General features: G+C 39.0%; 3 protein-coding genes across 3 annotated transcripts; 2 read left to right on the top strand and 1 right to left on the bottom strand.

Moving 5' to 3' along the window:
* Nucleotides 1-811: 811 nt before the first annotated feature.
* LOC117789503 (glutaredoxin domain-containing cysteine-rich protein CG31559) lies at nt 812-6928 on the bottom strand. The gene is made up of 3 exons (XM_034628534.1): nt 6479-6928; nt 5939-6430; nt 812-1364 (listed from the first exon to the last, which is right to left on the bottom strand). Exons 1-3 carry the CDS (start codon nt 6926-6928, stop codon nt 891-893), a joined length of 1416 nt encoding a protein of 471 aa, XP_034484425.1. The 3' UTR covers nt 812-890.
* Nucleotides 6929-10230: 3302 nt separating this feature from the next.
* On the top strand, nt 10231-12883 carry LOC117789504. Its single transcript, XM_034628535.1, has 5 exons — nt 10231-10456; nt 10513-10875; nt 10937-11389; nt 11449-11601; nt 11665-12883. The coding sequence occupies exons 1-5, from the start codon at nt 10252-10254 to the stop codon at nt 12849-12851; spliced, it is 2361 nt and encodes a 786-aa protein (XP_034484426.1). The 5' UTR covers nt 10231-10251; the 3' UTR covers nt 12852-12883.
* Nucleotides 12884-17065: 4182 nt separating this feature from the next.
* On the top strand, nt 17066-18595 carry LOC117789505. The gene is made up of 3 exons (XM_034628536.1): nt 17066-17486; nt 17950-18072; nt 18128-18595. Exons 1-3 carry the CDS (start codon nt 17066-17068, stop codon nt 18520-18522), a joined length of 939 nt encoding a protein of 312 aa, XP_034484427.1. The 3' UTR covers nt 18523-18595.
* The last annotated feature ends 516 nt before the right edge of the window (nt 18596-19111 follow it).

Raw genomic sequence — 19111 nt, forward strand, 5'->3', positions numbered from 1 at the left:
TTTTAACAGCACCCCGCTGATGCTGAAGAAGCAAGGGTTGCTGCTGGCTCAGGGTCAGCTGGCCTGGTCAGTTGGCTGGTCAGATTGCCCAGCCGTCCAGTTGGCCAGTTGGCCAAATGGCCAGTTGACCAGTTGACCAGTTGGTCGGTGCGTGTGGGCGGCAACTTAACAAAAGTGTGAGCCAAGTGGAAAATAACATTTAAAAACGCCATAACAATAACTAACAAAGACACCAAAAGCAAATGGCAATGGCAAATGGAACAGCCGGACTGGAGAACTGGCAAACTGGGAAACTGGCAAACTGGAGACCGAAGGCTCAAAGGCTGAGGGCAGGCCGACAGAAATTAAATGGCGCGAGAAAATTGCACGGTCAGTGTGGAGTCAGAGTGAAGCAGGTTTACATAATTGCCAACAGAAAAGGCATAGATGAAGATAGAAAGAAAGAGGGTAGAAGGGGTAAATGGGGAGAAAGATATGCTGGAAACACAAGCAAACTGCTGTTTGTATTCGCCACTCAGAGTAATTCTAATAAAATTAAAAAAAAGCTGCAAGAACTAAAAGTATTTCTGGATTATTAACAAAACAAACTGTTACCTTGTATAAGCTGCAGAGTGGATAAATATATAACAAATCGAAATAATTATTAATTATCAATTTGTTAAGAAAAACAATACAAAAATATTTAATACAAAAAAGAATGTATTTACCTTTGATACTATTTACTACTTAGAGCTATAGCTAGACATGTTTAGTTAGTATTTTAATCATTCTTTTTGACTAAGTTAAGCTGAACTTAAAACTAATTGGTTACACAAAATGAAAGTAATGCACTAAAATGCTATATGCGTATGTTAGATGATCCACAGTGATCTCAGTGATCCACAGTGATCTCAGCAGTTGTGACACTTGACCAATCCCACCTCATCGCAGTTCATGCATTTAAGCGCCACAAATTCCGCCGTAAAGTGATTGCGATGCACCGACTTCTTTGAGCCATTGCAGGACGGACATGGTAACAGTCGATAGCCACCGCAGGTCTGGCAGGTATAGTTGCTGGCAATGGACTTGTAGGGCTTGAGAAGCTGTCGCAGCTCTCCCGACTCGTTCATCCGCTCCACAGTGTCGGCATCGCCAATGTGCTGACCCTCCACATACAGCTGAGGCACTCGGATTTGTGAGGTCTGCATACGCTGTCGCATTTCCGCTTGATACTCGACGCTCATGAAGACGTCTCGCTCCTCGAACTTGACCAGCAGAGTGCGCAGAATCTGTTTCACATTGGCACATTTGGTATAGGTGTCTCGAATGACGCCCATGCTGGTTGTGTAGAGCACCACCTTGCCCAGATCTTTCTCCTTGTAGCACTGCAAAATGCGAAATAGTAGAAAAATGAAAAGAAAAAGATTAGTGGCAGTTCCAGTTCCAGTTCTCCAAGTCTGTGTTGTGTCTGTGTTGCTGCCAGCTTGAAAAGCAGGTCGCCAAAAAGCTTGAAATTGGCACAGAATTCGCCACATCGAGCTGATTTTGGCTTCTGCAACGGTCATGGTCATGGACTAAGCCTGAAAGAATGGGGCGAGACCAAATGGAAAAGGCTGGCAAAGAAAAAACTAAGAACAAATGAGTCTGACAACCATAAAACAATACCACAACCAAATATAATCTCTACAACAAAGCGACATTTTCAGCTTTCATTGCCCAATGAAATGGGGTCCATACTCAAAATGGGAGTATTGTCAGGTAAGTAAGAGAAATCTTCGAATAAAAGAATAACAAAAACATTTAAATTGTTGGAATGTGTAATCGTGATCGTTAACAACTTCTGAAACTGTACAACTTGTTGGGTTCATTAGCTCTTGGCTCTGTCTTCTCACGTCTTTCTCACGTAACCGAACAACTCTGCATGTCACTCAAAATCCTATTAATCAATTCAATTAAGCAATAATGGAAAAACTGCTAGTCAATTGACAGCAGTTGCCTCGAATACACACATATATACACACACACACAATGGAAACGACATTTGACGTTTTTCCGACTATTTATGATGGCTTATTTTGTAAGGCTGATGTCGAACCGGTTTGGGTTCACTCATTCCATTTGACAATTAACATTTCCGTTAGTTGGCCAACTTTGGTGGCGTCTGCTTTGGCTAATGAACCGCTTTCAGCCAACCAGCAACTGATATCAATGAACTGTGCAAGTGCAACCGCTGTCTTGGAGCACTCAGAGACTCAGAGAAAGACATTGTGAACCGGTGTAACGAGAATTTGCCAGCAAACAAAATCTACAAAAATTCGAGATTATAGTACAGAGCGACACAGCATTAGTTGCTGATGAAATTTAAGATTAATGCATTTTGTCAACAGCAGGGAATAAAAATATATATTTTTCACATGAAAAACAAGCGGAAAAAGCTATATTCGAGATACCGACCATAGGATACCCGTTACTTTTTTCAATATATATAAAAGTAATTTAAAGAAATTACTACCTAATAAAAACTACTGCATACTTTTAGGTGATTTAATTGAAATAATAACTTTATATATAACTTTGGTTAGCTATTACACCCGTTCTATTTGTCCGATCTTGCTGCGGCTAACTGATATTATAGATAATATTAATAGATAACGTTAATTACCATAAAAACTGAATTATTTCAAAAACTGTGGGTGTGGTGGTTTTTCGCGATTTGCGGTGGCGTCAGGAGGCGTGTCAAAAATTTAAAACAGACTTGACCTGCATGGAGTCTATAGAAGTCTGTGTGCTAAATTTGGTATCTCTATCTCTTATAGTCCCTCAGATCTAGGCGCTCACACGGACGACAGACGGACAGACGGCCAGACGGGCAAACGGACAGACAGACATGACTTTATCGACTCGGCTGTTGATCGGAGATGCCTGCTTCTCCCTGTTACAAACATTTTCAACACACTTAATATACCCTTTTACTTATTTTTTAAGTAACGGGTATAAAAATGTATATGAAAAGTTCAAAGACTCGAACCACTAGCCAAATCTACAAGTCGTCTAAACAAGATGCGGTCAAAAGGAAAGTCAACTTTTCAACTGAGTGAACGTCGTCGCCTGGCGGTTTTTCCCACTCCATTTCAATTGTCCCTGTTGCTGGGGAAAACTCATTCCCCTAACAGAGCCTGATTAACGCTCTGCTTTGACTGCTGCCTGATGTCAACACGGCCTCAACCTGTGTTTTTTTTTATTTTCCAAAAACACTAACAATTAACACACGTGATTTGCACGGCTAACCTCGCAGCAGTTTGATATTTTTGTTCGGTTTTTGGCTAATGTCAAGCTGCAACCACAACGGCAACAGCAACAATAACAACAACAACAGCAACTGTGGCTGCTGCATGAATTGGTAAAAAGAGAAAGCAGGTCACTTGTATGGCCAGCCAGCTAACAGTCAGTTGGAGTGATTGGCAATCGAACAGTTGAGCAACAAACTTCGAGATAGAGACTAATGCCAATGCCAACAAAAGTCGCTGTATATTGTCAATGTGGTTGTTATTGTTATTGTTACTGTTGCTTCTCGAAGGTGACAAAATGAAGGCAATGTGTTTAGTGCGTCTTCTGTGGAAACACATCCAATTTGGCAGCCATCAAGTAACAGATTGCTCTAATTAAAGCTTAAAGCAAAATCGAAGGGAGCGCTTTAAGATTTCGATTTCAGTCAAGAAAGCAAATGAAAAAAAAAAAAACAATGGTCAGCATTTTCACTTTCGATATATGATTGCTCGGTTTGTATGAGTCGAGTTGACTACATTATAATTAGCAGCAGCATCTCACATTTGTTATTGTTATGCAGATGATGTTCAATGTGTCCGCATTGTTAGCCTCAAGCTTCTCGGCTTCTTTAGACGGGCATATTTGCATGTGGGCCGCTATAAAGCCATAAAACATTTCGTTTCTTTGGCATTTGGCTAAATTATGCTGATCTGCTGCTCTAAACATTCCATCAAATTCATCAAGGCAAGTCAAGCTCTGTGGCTTCGAAAGTGAAAAGTAAAACGAGCGAACCAACAACGGCAATAACAAACAACAAACAAACAAAATAAAACAAAACAATTAAACTGATCTTAAATCTGAACATTAAAATAGATAAAGGGAAATTTCGTGGTCTTTCTTGGAAGAGAAATGCGCGCACCTGACTAACCTAATAATAAAAGTTAAAGAGCATAAAAAGCTCTCGAAAATCATAATCATCTGCATTGGAAATTAACATAAAATAGATGAGTTGATTTTGATGCTTGATAACATAAATGTAACTGTTGTTTTCATATCTTTAATGATCATTAAAACCTGATTGGCTTTGGCCATCTGAGTCAATTAAAATTGCGGAAATAGTTCAAGTCAAATCATTTTAATTTTATTTGCATTTCAAATGAGATCTTAGTACACGCCTCATAGAAAATGCTGATTATTTCTTTTAACTTTTCTCACTTTCTATGATTAACTGTTGCTTCAGTTTTCTAACTGGACAATCTTGAGATGCCATTAGTCACTCAACAGCAAACCAAACTACATATTTATCTATGGAGACAAAAACAAAAAAGCTACACGCCGATATCTACATAAATAAGCTAAAGCCTAGCGTCAGCTCTGAGAGTGTCGACAAAATAAGCCACTTAACGGTTTTCATTATATATACTCTATAATTGCAGTAGAAACACACACACACACAAACCACATACTAATGGGAACCCATACAGAAAAAGACGCTGAACACGGAGGTAGTCAGAGTTGTAGACTCGCAGACTCGCAACTCATTAGATTACGAGCAAAATGAGTGGAGCTAAAGGCGACGAGACATAAATACCAAATGTGAAATGATAGATATTGAAAAGCAACAACCACAGCAACAACCACAGCAACAACAACAACAACACAATAACAGTATATACAGCAAACGGCAATCGCAATTGTTTTGCTAGCACTTTCTCCTGTGAAGCGTGCAGTGCAATTGTAAACAATCCGCACATCACAAGATGCGCACTTGGAGATTGCATAATTTGGCCAGCTAGTGACTTAATAAAAGGTACAAGATACATGTCTTTGTGTGGGGAAGCAGAAGCGTGGGAAAGGGCAAGACTACGTAACAACTGCAACAGTCTGTAACTAGTCTGTAACTAGCTAAAAGTACACTGATAAAAAAAAATGTTCTAAAATCAAGACTTTGGTCTCAAAACTAGGATTTTTGGTCTCAAAAAATGCGTCCAGAACATAAAATTTTTAAATTAAGAGAACACATCTTGGTTTTGAGAACATTCTAATTAAGACCAAGTTCTTAATTTAAGAATAAATGTGTTCCCTTTTTAACAAAATTGGCAAAAAGTTTTACCCGTAAGTTTTAAATTGCAATTGATTTTTATTTTGATAAAAAAAATATAAAAATCAGAAGTGATTATATGTGATTTTAATTTTTTTTTTACTCAAAAATAATCATTATCAATAAATTTAAATCATAGCGATAATGCAAAGATTTCATGAAAACGATCATTTTGGTGTTTTTCTATTTCTTGTATCTTTCTTCCTTGTCGTTGACTATTTGAATTTCAAAAAAAAAAACGAAAATGCTCATAATTTGTTATCTCTGAATTTTATAAGTGCTATTTTAATTTGTTCCGAGTGGGCTTCGAACCGGCGCCTACTGCTTTACTTTTGAAGCGGCTTCTCTATCCAGAGAGCCACGATTTATAATTTTTTTCATATGAAAAAGTACAAATTTATACTTTCCTAACAGTTTAAGATTTTTATTCTTGCATTAAGAACTTTGATTTTATAGATTTTATTCTTAGTCTTAGTAATATGGTCTTAAAATGTTCTTATTTCAAGAAAAAAATCTTTAAGATGCATTTTCTTGATTTTAGAAGTTGGTCTTTTTTTTTGTTCAGTGTAGCTGTAGGTAGCTGCAACTTACCTTGGCATTTGGCTGCTGTTGCAGCTGCAAGAACGTGGCTATTCCATTGCGCACACGATTCTTAACGCCGCGCACGGTTCCCTTCGCTGAGCGTATGGTTGACTGTGTGGAGCTGGCGCTGCTCCGCACATCCCGATAGCCGGCGAACACGTCGTGCTGCTCATGTTCCGTTAATCGTGCCAGCTCCCCTTGTCCCTCGCCATGTCGCGCAAAGCTGCTGAAGTTCTCGTGCTCGTTTATGTGAAAGCTGTAGTATTGATCGTCGGCATATTTGTAGTTGTTGCTGGAGCGGTTGTTGATGCTGCTGCTGTTGTTGCTGCTGCTGATGTTGCTGTTGCTGTTGGCAGGCAGCGACGAGGCTGTTGCCTCGTGAATGTCCAATGGCTCCTCACCGGTTTGCACAAAGTTGGCTCGCTGCACAGCCGCCCGCAGCTCCTCGATGCTCTCCTCGTTAAGCGACTCGCGCGATAAGCGATGTGACGAACGCGACAACTGTGACGAATGCGACAACGGCGACGACGACTGCAACTCCGCCTCGACTGGCGCTGCCAGCGGCATTGAGTGCCGGTTTAACGGCTTGTCCTTGACCTCTGGGGGGCTGGTGAACTGTACCACGTACTCGGCACTACGTCGATCCCGTATATCCCGCAGCAGCGAGTCGGGCAGCAGGGCGCCGAGCATGCGCAACGACTTGTGACGCTGACGGAGTTGACCGCTGGGCTTGGATGCCGCTTGACGCACATACTCCGTGCTGCTGCAGTTGAGTGAGTCGGAGTTCAATGAGGATGGCTCGCTCTCCTCGCTGTCGTCGGTGAGCATTAGGGCTGGCTGCACTGGGCCGCTGTTGCTCTCGAGATCGCTGCCATTGCCGCTGTCCGCCGTCTCGCAATGTGTTGCATATTTGTGGTACTGTTGCATGTAACAGTTGGCTGGGCTGTCGGCAACAGCTGCTGCTGGCAGCGTGGGCGTGGCTGCCTTTTGCACAACCATTGTAGAAAAACACTTTAAATGCTGCTGCAATTGCCAGATACTTTTGGCTAGCACTATAACACTTGTTGCTCACTCTTCTCCACCGTCTACAGTCTTCAGTCTGTGGCTTTGTTTATTTCTTTGTTGAATGCAATGCGTTCACTGACTTTGTCGGCCGTTGCACCCGTCCTCGCATGTCTTTATGCTTCAGCTCTTGTCGCTAGACTGCGATGTGTTTTTCCCGCAGCTCTAACAAAGCTGCCGCGATCCAAGCAGTCAAACAACCAAACAGACAAACAGTTAAGCAGTAAATGAAATAGCCATCCAAAGCAAGACTCTGATCGTCTCTCGCTCTCACTCTCTCATTTCTCATTTCTCGCATTTCTCATTTCACCTAGTTATGCGGCATTCAGCGTGCAGCTGAGATTCAGCAAACGCTGACTGCTGCTTTCTTTTTGAGCCAAGCCAAGAGATTAGACCCAATGCAGAGGGAACGGGTATTCCATTAGGCGCGCATTATTAAATTTGGCAATTTAGCGCCCGACTCTGTTTTGAAATTGTTGGCCATTAGCGACTTAGAAGCTTCGGGCCGGCACAATATCTTGCCAATGACTTGCCAACGATTATGTCAAGACCAACTTTGCTAAGAATAGCACAACAGATGGTTTCTCGGTCTTTAAAGAATACCAAATTGTTCAATTTGATGAGGATTGTCGTGATGAGGAAAGCGCTTCTGGGTTAATGGACTTTTCTGCATTCGCCACTCTTTAGACCAACATCGTTTTGGCAGAAAGCAAGTCACACTAACATATGCTGAAAGCTTCCTATTTCTATATAAAAGTGTTATTCGATAAGTGCTAAATATAAAATATAATACAAATATTTCTAAACGATGTTGCGTTTGTATTACGAAATGTAATCTTATACGTTTTATTTTAAAAATTACAATATAAAGTCTATATATGCAATATAAAATACAAATAGATAAATAATACTAAAGTATTTTTAATTTTTACTGATTAAGTTACAATAAATGATTTATTTTGAGTTATACTTTACAACTCAAGGAATAATCATTATCTTTTAGCAAAAAAAAAACATAAAACTTGTAAAATATCGATTGTTGTTGATAATAAAATCAGAATTTGAAATTTTAGTTTTATTTTTGAGCAATGGAAATCATTATCTTTGTGTAATAATGGAACAATCTTTATTTTATAAATTTTCTATTATTTTCTTGGTTAAAAAAAATGGATAATTGTTAAAATTTCAAAGTATAACTCAATTTAATTATTTTTATTTATTATAAATTAATAAAAAAAATTGTAATTCTGTAAATTATGGCAAAAATTATAAGATAAACCTCAAAGAAGATTGTTGGTATATTTGAAATAATCTTTATTTTAAATATTCTATTATTTTCATGGTTAAAAAAATCGATTATTGCTAAAATTTTAAAGTATAAATCAATTTAATTATTCTTTTTTATTATAAATTAATAAAAAAAATCGTAATTCTGTATATTATGGTAAAAATTGACAGATTAACCTCAATGAAGATTGTTAGTATATTTCACGCTCTTTCTAACTTACTATGAGTAAATGATTCAAAAAAATCATTATCTACATGTAAAATCATTAGTTACAGACACTGGTTTTTATAAAAGTTGTGATATATTTTCTTCTTAATCTAATATTATTCAATTAATTGGTTTAACAATTATTAGCTAAAGTTAACTTAAAGTGTAGTCACAGCCTGATGATTGTTTTTTTATTAATACTCATATTAAACTTCCGGAATTTATATTCTAGATCAGATGATACTTGAGAATGAGTTACGCTTATTCACGCTTCATGAGTTGAAGACAAAAGTCGTTATCAATATTGCAGCTTATCTCTAAATGCGTATTTTTTTGGCATTTTTTCGCTGAATGAACCGTATGTCGAGCAATTATTGGCCGGATATTAGAGAATTTTCACAGCTGAAAGCACGAAATTCATTCAGCTATAAAAATGTGCAAGTGATTGGCGTGGCACTTCAACGGAGATAGTAAGTATTTAAAGGTAGTTACATTTATTGATATGGCATGAAGCAGACAACAGAATGCGAATGCTGTAAGAGCAGCAGACAGAAGATGAGGCAAAGCAAAGTTGAAAATGTACATAATCAGTTTGTAGAAGTGCGGAAAAGATAAAGATATTCATAGTACACACTACTCGTAAGTTATAAACTTTTCAACAACTTGTGCAGCAGCAACAACAACAACAACAATAACTTGAAGAACAACAATCAACCACACAATCAATGCAATTGCTAAGTTCGCTGCAAACTGCGGTGACTGCGACAAGTTCGACGAGTTCGACGATTGCGGCGACTGCGTCTTATCTGGAATCTCGTGGCGTTGCCGAATTTAGCCAGAAATCACGTAGCAGGTGCCACAACGAAATTCTTATGTGGCCGCATAAGACAATGCAATCTAATTCACTTATCGAAAACGCCAACGAAAACGAAAACTTCTAAGATATCAATAATCAAATGCTATGATAGATGATCAAATTAATGACTACACTGAAAAAAAAGACCAAGTTCTAAAATCAAGAACATTCATCTTAAATATTTTGTTCTTAAAATAAGATTATTTTAAGACCAAATTACTAATACTTAGATTATTAATCTAAAAAATCTTAAAATCTTAATATAGGAATAAATATCATAAATTGTTAGGAAAGTATAAATAGCTACTATTTCGTATCAAACAAATGATGGCACCGTGGCGCTCTGGTTAGAGAGGCCGCTTTAGTTGTGAAGCAGTAGGCAGGCGGCGGTTCGAATCCCACTCGTAACAAATTAAAATAACATTTATAAAATTACTAAAACAGAATAAAATATAAATAAATCAAAATTTAAAAATAAAAAAAATATAAATAAATATAAAAAATAATTTTCATTTATTTTATTTTTTGATTTTAATTTTAAAAACATTTATTCTTAAAATAAGAACTTGGTCTTATTTAAAATGTTCTTAAAATCAAGATGTGTTCTCTTAATTCAAGAATTTTATGTTCTCGACGCATTTTTTAGACCATAAATCTTAGTTCTGAGACCAAAATCTTGATTTTAGAACATTTTTTTTATCAGTGTACAAATGCGAGCAAAACTGACTGCAATAGAACAGATTCAGTGAGTTTTGCTTGCAACGTGATAATCACGTGTTGTGATAACAATAAAAATAATAGTAATGAGAGTGATTCAATCTTTGATAACTGCATTGTCGTTCACGCTTTTGTATAAAAGAACCCAATGCGTTTCCAGTAGCATTTAGTGTTTCAGAGCACAACAAGAACATGAGTTGGACTGGAAGACAAGTGAAGCTCGGCTTTTGGCTGTTGGCGCTTCTAAATGTTGCTATGGGATTGGATCATGAGACAATGCTCTGTTCCAATGATAATACGCCCATGTGTGCGCGCAGTGGAAAGGAGTATTTGTTATTTAAAAACGAATGCGATTTGAGGAAGGCTCAACGTGAGAATCTGATGAATGGACCGTTGTGTAAGTCGTAGGGAACTCTTTAGGAGAATTAATGATGACACTTCCTACTCTTGCAGTCGATGTAGCCCTGCAAAACTGTGTGCCAAGCTGTGAATTTGAGTGCAATGACAGATTCCAGCCCATTTGCGGTGTCAGTGTGCTCACTGGCGAGCGAAAGAACTTCAGGAATCGCTGTGAAATGGCACGAACCGCGTGCTACTCGAAGTCCGACTGGCTGCTGTACAAATGGGGCGTGTGTCCGTCTAACAAGGGTCAAGCCAAGCTGCCTGCGCACACTGTGCTCGTGGGTCAGCGCAAGCGAGGTCAACCTGTACCCTGTACGAAAGTGTATCGTCCTGTTTGTGCCAGCTACGCGGGCGTCAAGTCCACCTTCGCCAACGAGTGTCTGGTCAATGCCGAGAACATTAGGACTGGAAGGAGTACGCACTATGCGGTGTTTTTTGGCCACAGCAACTAAACAACAACTTTTCCATCTTGCAGACTGGCGTGTCGTCTCCGAGGGTTTGTGTGGCGAGGACAGCATTAAAATGAAGCACAGTCGCAAATACAAGCCAAAGTATAACAAGCCCAAGGTGGACATGGAGCGCAGCAAGCGCAGTCATAAGCAGCTCAATCAGCTGGACGACTTTGAGCTGTCGGCGGATGCAGTGGAGATCTTTGCACCCTCCACATTTCACACGCAGTTCATCAGCAATTCGGGCACCATGGAGAAGAGCTACTCGCTGCCCGCCCGGCGACCAGACATGGCCGCGACATCCAAGCACCGCAATGAACAGCTGGACAGACTGGTCACACTGGACACACAGGAGACACCGAAGAGTGGAAAAGCCTGCGTGTTCAGTAATGAACCTGTCTGTGGCAGCTTCAATGGCGAGAGTCGCACGTTCCCCAATGTGTGTGCCTTGATGGAGTACAGTCAGGCTGTGGGCAATGGTAAGCACTGAAGCGTAATGGCTTAAAGCACCAACTTTATTTAAATTCCACACACACAGCCTGGACCATTTTACACGACGGCACTTGTCGACGCTGCGATAAGCCCTGTCCCACTGTCTATAGTCCGATTTGCGCGAATCGCAATGGCATTAACTATACCATCATCAATGATTGCTACCTGGAACGAGTGCGCTGCAAGGATCCCAACAGCGGTAAGCTCCACTGCTTTTGTCGCTTCACTTTACCTGACTTATAGCCACTTTTGTTTTTAACAGACTGGAAGATCGCACACAAAGGCGAGTGCGCACATCTCAACGAGGAAGTGTCCCAGAGCATTCTTAAACCCACTCAGAAACCCTTGTCTCGCATTCCTTCCATGCTCTATACAGATAAGAAGCGAGAGAACACAGAATCCACCACTCAAAAGTCAAGAGCAAGAACTCCTCTGCCAAGTCCCGTAAAGGCAACTTCAATTCCACGTCGGCTAATAAAAAAACTCCGACGTCCCACGCCAACACCAAAGGATTTGAGTAATCGCAAGATACGCAAAATTGAGTCTGTGGGTTTTGACAGTTACGATCCAAATATGGCAAGCTGGGATCCACAACCCAAGCAGTGGGCTACAAAAGATAACTGGCTGATGCGACAAAATCTAGACGATGTCAAAAACAAGTTCAACAAGAAGCCCAACTCGAAGAAGGAAAAGTATCCACATTTCAGTTGGCCAATAACAGCGACTGCATCCACACAGCTGCACTTTACAACAGCTGCATCCACAACAACTGCATCCACAACAACTGCATCCACAACAACAGCATCCACAACAACTGCATCCACAACAGCTGCATCCACTTCAGCAACCATAAACACGCTTGATGGCATAGACAAATCAGAGTTATACAATATTATCTTGAAATCTGATGAAAAAACCTTTGACAAAGCTGAGACTGACTCCGAAGCTTTCTTTGAGGTGGAAACAAGAACAAAAGTAGCTGAAACTAACGAGACAGATTCCACTATCCGATCCACAACTTCCTTAGCTACCACATCAACTGTTCCTGCAGACACCACAACGTCAATGGCCTTAACAACTACCACTTTAACTACACCCACAACCACAGATGTGGTAGAAGAAACCACAACAATGTTAACCACCACAACGCAGCCAGAAGAGTCTACTCTCAGTGTGAGCACTATAATTGATGAAGGAGCAACAAAAGTTGCTGATCAAAGCACAACACAGGAAACAGTAGAAACAACAACAGCAGAGAGTGCAACCACAACAACAACACCAACAACAACAACAACAATTGCAAGCGATATGTCTACAATATCTAACCTGGACTATATGGTAGATGAGATGAGGAATCAGGACGAACAATCCTCAATTTACGGTCTCGATAAGAATTCGTTGATCATGCGATTGCTGCGTGCAAGAAGCAGTAAAAACATGATACTTTAATTTCTCTGTTGAATATTATTTATTTTTTTATACAGCCAGTGATTAAAATGATCACATTTATTTAAACTAATTTATTGTACAAATTGTGTAATTGTTAATAATCTTATTTAATTAAACTGTTAAAATTTAATTTAAAATACGCGCCATGTTTAACTTGAAAGCTTAGAAAATTTGGGAATTTGTAGACTTGGCAAAAGCCACACTTTTTCTCCATTTATCGAATTTGGTTTTACGGCTAAAATATCAACTAAGTTAGCTTATTTCATAACCATTTTGATGTCACCAACAAATTATGCAAGTGCTCCACCTATGAACAAATTTTTTAATCACATTATTTCGACGGTCAATGTACACACTTAGCAGTTTCACTAGCCACGTCCGACATAAAATGAATTGTACCCAACTTTATCTAAGACAAACTTAACGAGTAGTTTATAGCATTACTCCACACTTATTGTACTCCTCACTGACCGTAAGCAAAGACACAAGCCACAAATAATTCTAGCAAAAGAAAATAAACAAAAAAATCGAGAAAATTCGAACAAAAATTCTGCAAAAATGTTAAAAATTCTAGCTTAAAATTAATATTTGGAAAAAAAGGAACAAAATTTCAGAATACACATTTTCATAAATGTACTTATTTTTTTAAGTAAAATATATCAAGCCTGATCGGAAATATTTACCGAGTGGGCAAGCTTCGGCTTCAGGCGCTGTTTGGCGTCGGTTGAATTTTTGATCGCTAGGTGGTGCCTTATATTTCAAACTGTCATAACTTGATCAATTCTGATACGATTTTCAAGCGGAGTCATTTTGATCATGATTTGGCCTCTAAATTCATTCTGCATTTAAATGTTGTTCATTTAGAAAATTTTATTATTTTCGACCAAGATTTGATTTCGATGCTAAGGGTCCCCCCTTTGAAATTTCGAAAATTCAAAAATTTAAATCTCAAGTTTTCACTTTTAATCAACTAATAAATTAGTAATTAGTATAAAACAACACTTTAAACTTGATTCTGAGACCTTTCATTTTTTTGTAAAAAATCATGTGAAATTTCACAAAAATTTTGACTTGTAAAGTGGCTAAAACCGCAGTCTGACCAACTTCAAACTGTCATAACTTGATCAAAACTGAACCGATTTTCAAGTGGAATGTAATTTTGGTCTTGATTTTGCCTCTAAATTCAATCTGCATTTAAATATTATTAAATTAAAAAAAAAAATATTTTCCTCTAGATTCTACTAGGTATTGATTTCGATGCTAAGGGTCCCCCCTTTGAAATTTCGAAATTTCAAAATATTAAATCTCAAGTTTTCACTTTTAATCAACTTTTTATATCGTAATTAGTGTAGAACTACACTTTAAACTTGATTCTGAGACCTTTGAATTTTTTGTAAAAAATCATGAAGAATTCGATAAAAATTTTGACTTGTAAAGTGACTAAATCCGCAGTCTGACCAACTTCAAACTGTCATAGCATGATCAAAACTGAACCGATTTTCAAGTGGAATGTCATTTTAGTTTTGATTTGGCCTCTTTATTTATTATGCATTTAAATTTATTAAATTCTTAAAAAAAAATAAATATTTTTCTCTAGATTCTACTAGTAACTAGATATTGAACTCGATGCTAAGGGTAAAAAAAATGTCATTATGATTTAATTGTCAAACGGATATTTCACTTTTATCACTGCCTAGTGGAAAATATTAATAAATCTTGACGCAGATATTTATTAAAGTGCCACACAAAACACTTCATTGACGGAGTAACGATCCTGACCAAGTACCTACACAACAGCACAGCTAATTTCAGTAGACTTCGACTTCGACCTTGCCATTGAATTTAATTACTGATTTTAATAGCCAGGCCAATTAAACGCACATTAGCAGCAAATTTCACTGCTGTCCGAAAGCCAAAACCATTTTAATGGTCAACGGACAGTGGCGGAAACAGTAATAAGCCTCTGGCCGGTCAATCTAATAAAGTGTCTATCCGGTTGTGTGTTTCAAGTCAATGCATGTACTCGGTCCTCTCCGCTCAGCTCTCTTCTCTCAGCTCCTGGCTTCAATTTGTTTAATCGATGGCATCGGACGCTTGTAAAAGTCGTTTTGGGCGGTCGCAGACATCCTCCGGTTCGGTTTGGAATACCTCGTGCTTTAATATTCAGCCATCACAATGGCAATCACAATCGACTTGGATCTGGAGCCAATCATCATCATCGTTGTCTAAGTCAAGTGGCTCAGCTCAAATAATTATATTTTGTGGCTGGCTAAATGCAATGTTTACAACAATTGCGGCTAAACTTTCTACACATTGTTGCGCTTGATCTTCTGCTTTTTAATTAGGGATTTCCCTCGTATTCTATCCATGTACCTGCAGTGTATGGAGTGTGCTGGTCCAGCTAGTGTATCACGAATTACATCATCAATATTAATGGCTCAACTAATTAATTAACTGTATGTCGAAGTGATGGCTGAGAATGCGACTGCAAGCTACAAGCTGCAGGCTACACAAGTTGCCCCCATGTTGCATGCCAAGAAGCTGTCGACAATGTGCGCCAATTGTTACTTTCACTGGTCAATAATGCAACAGGGGCAACTGCAGCACAGATCACAATTTCTGTGGCAACAACAACAACAACTTTCGCGTGCTACGTTTGCAGCATTGCAATTAAGATGGTCAAAGCACCGACTCCGACTTGTACTCCGACTCGAAGTCACACACAGAAGCTGTTATAATTTGCAACAATTCGAAGCACACTTTTTCGTTCAACTATGTAAATTGCACATTACAATCATGCATGCATGGATATATGTATATATATGCATATGTATGCACATATATGTACAATGGGTAGACATCATTTATGTATGTATCACATCGCATGGGTTAATCTCACTTAACTGCATTCGCACTTATTCTGATTGGTATCATTTACAACGCGGCAGCCGCAAGCCAGATTCGATTATTGTTAGCCAAGGCCTGAATGGCGCCAAGGCGTATCTATCAGACACATGGGATTCACTTTCGTTTGCGTTACACTGATAAAAAAAATGTTCGAAAATCAAGATTTTGGTCTCATAACTAAGATTTTTGGTCGAGAACATAAAATTCTCAAATTTAGAGAACACATCTTGATTTTAAGAACATTTTAAATAAAACCACGCTCTTATTTTAAGAATAAATGTTCTTAGAATAAAAATTAAAAAATAAAATAAATAAAAATTATTTTTTTTTTATATATATAATTTTTTTTATTTAAAAAAAACTAAATAAAAATTATTTTATTTTTATATTTATAATTTTTTTTATTTTAAAAATACAAATAAAATAAAAAAAAAATTTTTTTTTTATATTTATAATTTTTTTTATTTTTAAATCTTGATTTATTTACAATTTTTGTCTGTTTTAGTAATTTTTTTTAAATTTGTTACGAGGGGGATTCGAACCGCCGCCTACTGTTTCACAACTGAAGCTGCTTCTGTAACCAGAGCGCCACGGGTCCACTGTCTGTTTTATATGAAATAGTACATATTTATGCTTTCCTAACAATTTAAGATTTTTATTCCAATATTAAGATTTTAAGATTATTTAGATTAATAATATTAGTTTTAGTAATTTGTACTTAAAATAATCTTATTTTAAGAACAAAATTTTAAAGATGAATTTTCTTGATTGTAGAAGTTGGTCTTTTTTTTCAGTGTATCGTTAGAGTTTTGTGGCTTTTGCTTTCAGTCACACGCTGCGAGAAGGCGAAAAAGCGAAAAGGCGGTCGCTTGGTCATAATCCCGACGCTGCGTTGTTGTTCGCGATTCAATTTTCTTGCCGCTTTGCTCGTTCAATGATCGCTAGCTTGAAACCAGCTTCGACTTTGACCCAGAAAGCAACGCACTGGCATTGACTTTGACTGCGACTTTGACTGCGACTCTGACTTCGTTTTGGCTTCGTCTTTGCATGCAGCTGCAGCCGAGCAGGAATCGCAATTCCGGTGCTGTGCATGCTGCATGAGCATTAGATGCCGATGTGGCAGCCAGCTCTTTGGATACAATGCGGTTGCCACTTTGTGATAAAAGGAGTACACAGGCGCCTTCAGTTTCCATTTGTGTTTCACTCGGCCAGCCGTGCGGTGGTGTTGGCAGCTCAGCAAACGCGAAAGTGTCTTGGACTTGTCAAACTCTTATCAATAAAAATCAATCAAAAGCAACAATTGCAACATGTGGCCATGGCATTGGAGTATTGCTGTATCTGTCTGTTTGGCACTGGTGCTGCACCATAGCGATGCACAGGAGCTACTTGCCACAGCGTTGCCTGCAGCAACTTCAACCTCAACCTTGCCACAGTCCAGTGTCCACTCGGATGCAGCGAGATCTGCAGCACGTGCTGGTGGCTCTTTAGTTGCTCACAGTGATGTCTACATTGCACGCAATCAAAGGGAATGCTTTGAGACGCGCAATCTAGTGTCCTGCATTAAGTACAGGGCATCGAAGCTCATTTGGAAACTGGCCACCAACGGCATGGGCTTCTTTCCCAATGAGTATGAGCGGCAGCTGGAGAAACCACGCTGGCTGAGACTTGTGCAGCTGGGTGAGCCGTCCGATGAGATTGTGGTGTTCAATGATGCCAAGAGTCTGGAAGGTAGGTTCAGTCGGACAGACGAGTCAACTGGTTGAGTACCGACCGGTCAAATGGGAAATGGGAGATGGGAGATGGGAAAGTGACTATCCAAGGCGATTAATAGCGACATTTTATGCATATGCACACACGGCGCATTCCGTCAGAGGATGGCCCGGGGAAGCTTTCTCGTTATTGTTCAATCTGAACAATCTAATTTGAAGCAGACAGGTTTCAGCTACTCGATGCTGCTTCATTTACCACTTTTGTTTGCACAGCAAATTAAGTATACGCAATCCAAGCTGAAAATCCATGCTTTTTAATTGCGATAAACATTGCCTGATATTTACCACACGCATAATTAATTAAATTCATCGGAAATCCAAATACTTTGCGTATTGTTTATGGTTATAAATAAATAACAGCTCTTTCTTGGCCCTAATTGCGTACTCTGTACATTTTTTTTTTTTTTTGTTATTTGTGGCAGGGGACAATGAGTTCATTCGCATTTTCAAGTTCCTCAAGCGATCCATGGAGACCTTCGGACGCAATCATGGAGTGCAGCTGGCATTGCCCACGGGCACAGGTGCGAGGGTTGTGGATGAGACAGGTAAGTTTATTAAACGCCTAATTAAATGCTCTAAATAATGTTTCGTTTAATGCAGAAGCTCGTTTACATAAAAAGAAGAGGAAATTGCTCATCATTTTACCGCTGATTATATTGATGAAAATAGCCCACTTAAAGATGACCATGGTCACATTGCTGTTGGGAGTGCTGGGCATGAATGTGCTGTTGGTGGGCGGTACTGGCTGGCTAATACACTATCTTAAGTACAAGACTCTGTGCAAGATACACCCACATTTGGTGCAATCCCACTCGCATGTCTACGACTCCGATCCGGCGGAATACTCCCAGTTCCTGGGCAGCAGCTTCTCCAACAGCTACAATCCATCCAGTCCGCATGAGGTCAACGTCAATGGCTACAGCAAAGACTGGGCCACGAGTAAGGCATACAACGGCTATAACTATTTGGACACCATTAGCAAGCGGACTCAGTGAAGCCAGACTTTCAGCTAGAGAGCGATTCGTGCCAGGGATGATTCCGTGCGTGGTCCTAGTAAAAATTGTCATCATCAACGTTTTTATTCTTGCTTTAGTTTAATATCATAATTTAGGTTACGCAACTATTTAATAAATTATATGTTCGCAACAGTTGATCAAATATTTTGCCAACCCCGCACATGAGAGCGGATATAAAGACCACCCACCTCCAAAGCGAGTGCTGTGAAGTGCTCTGAGGTTGGTCGGCGTCTCCGCCGTGTGTTTACTTCCACCTTATCAGCGCTACACTATTGTTTACCTAACAATTTGCGTTCGCCACCAAAAAAATATAAAAAGTGGAAGACTACAGTCGAGCGATACCCTGTTCCCAGGTACTGTATACTAAAAGTTGTTTTTAGACCGACTGTTCCTATGACAGCTATAAGATATACGAATCCGATCTGTACCAAATTTGGTCAGGGTAAATAACACCAATTTAAATGCAAATTCTATCAGTTTGGTTAAGATATCTCAAAAAACAAAAAACATTTACGTACTAAGACTTGATTTTCGACTGAGCGTTTCTGTGGCAGCTATACGATATAGT

The sequence above is a fragment of the Drosophila innubila genome (assembly GCF_004354385.1).
Source record: "Drosophila innubila isolate TH190305 chromosome 3R unlocalized genomic scaffold, UK_Dinn_1.0 2_E_3R, whole genome shotgun sequence".
NCBI lineage: Eukaryota > Metazoa > Arthropoda > Insecta > Diptera > Drosophilidae > Drosophila > Drosophila innubila.

Excerpts from the sequence above, each read along its gene's own strand:
- LOC117789504 (XM_034628535.1), top strand. The coding sequence starts at position 10,252 with ATGAGTTGGACTGGAAGACAAGTGAAGCTCGGCTTTTGGCTGTTGGCG. Across the intron at positions 10,457-10,512 it reads TCTGATGAATGGACCGTTGT|TCGATGTAGCCCTGCAAAAC; the intron begins GTAAGTCGTAGG and ends CTACTCTTGCAG. Across the intron at positions 10,876-10,936 it reads GAACATTAGGACTGGAAGGA|ACTGGCGTGTCGTCTCCGAG; the intron begins GTACGCACTATG and ends TCCATCTTGCAG.
- LOC117789505 (XM_034628536.1), top strand. The coding sequence starts at position 17,066 with ATGTGGCCATGGCATTGGAGTATTGCTGTATCTGTCTGTTTGGCACTG. Across the intron at positions 17,487-17,949 it reads TGATGCCAAGAGTCTGGAAG|GGGACAATGAGTTCATTCGC; the intron begins GTAGGTTCAGTC and ends TATTTGTGGCAG. Across the intron at positions 18,073-18,127 it reads GAGGGTTGTGGATGAGACAG|AAGCTCGTTTACATAAAAAG; the intron begins GTAAGTTTATTA and ends CGTTTAATGCAG.
- LOC117789503 (XM_034628534.1), bottom strand. The coding sequence starts at position 6,928 with ATGGTTGTGCAAAAGGCAGCCACGCCCACGCTGCCAGCAGCAGCTGTT. Across the intron at positions 6,431-6,478 it reads CAATGCCGCTGGCAGCGCCA|TTGTCGCGTTCGTCACATCG; the intron begins GTCGAGGCGGAG and ends CATTCGTCACAG. Across the intron at positions 1,365-5,938 it reads AACAGCAGCCAAATGCCAAG|TGCTACAAGGAGAAAGATCT; the intron begins GTAAGTTGCAGC and ends CGCATTTTGCAG.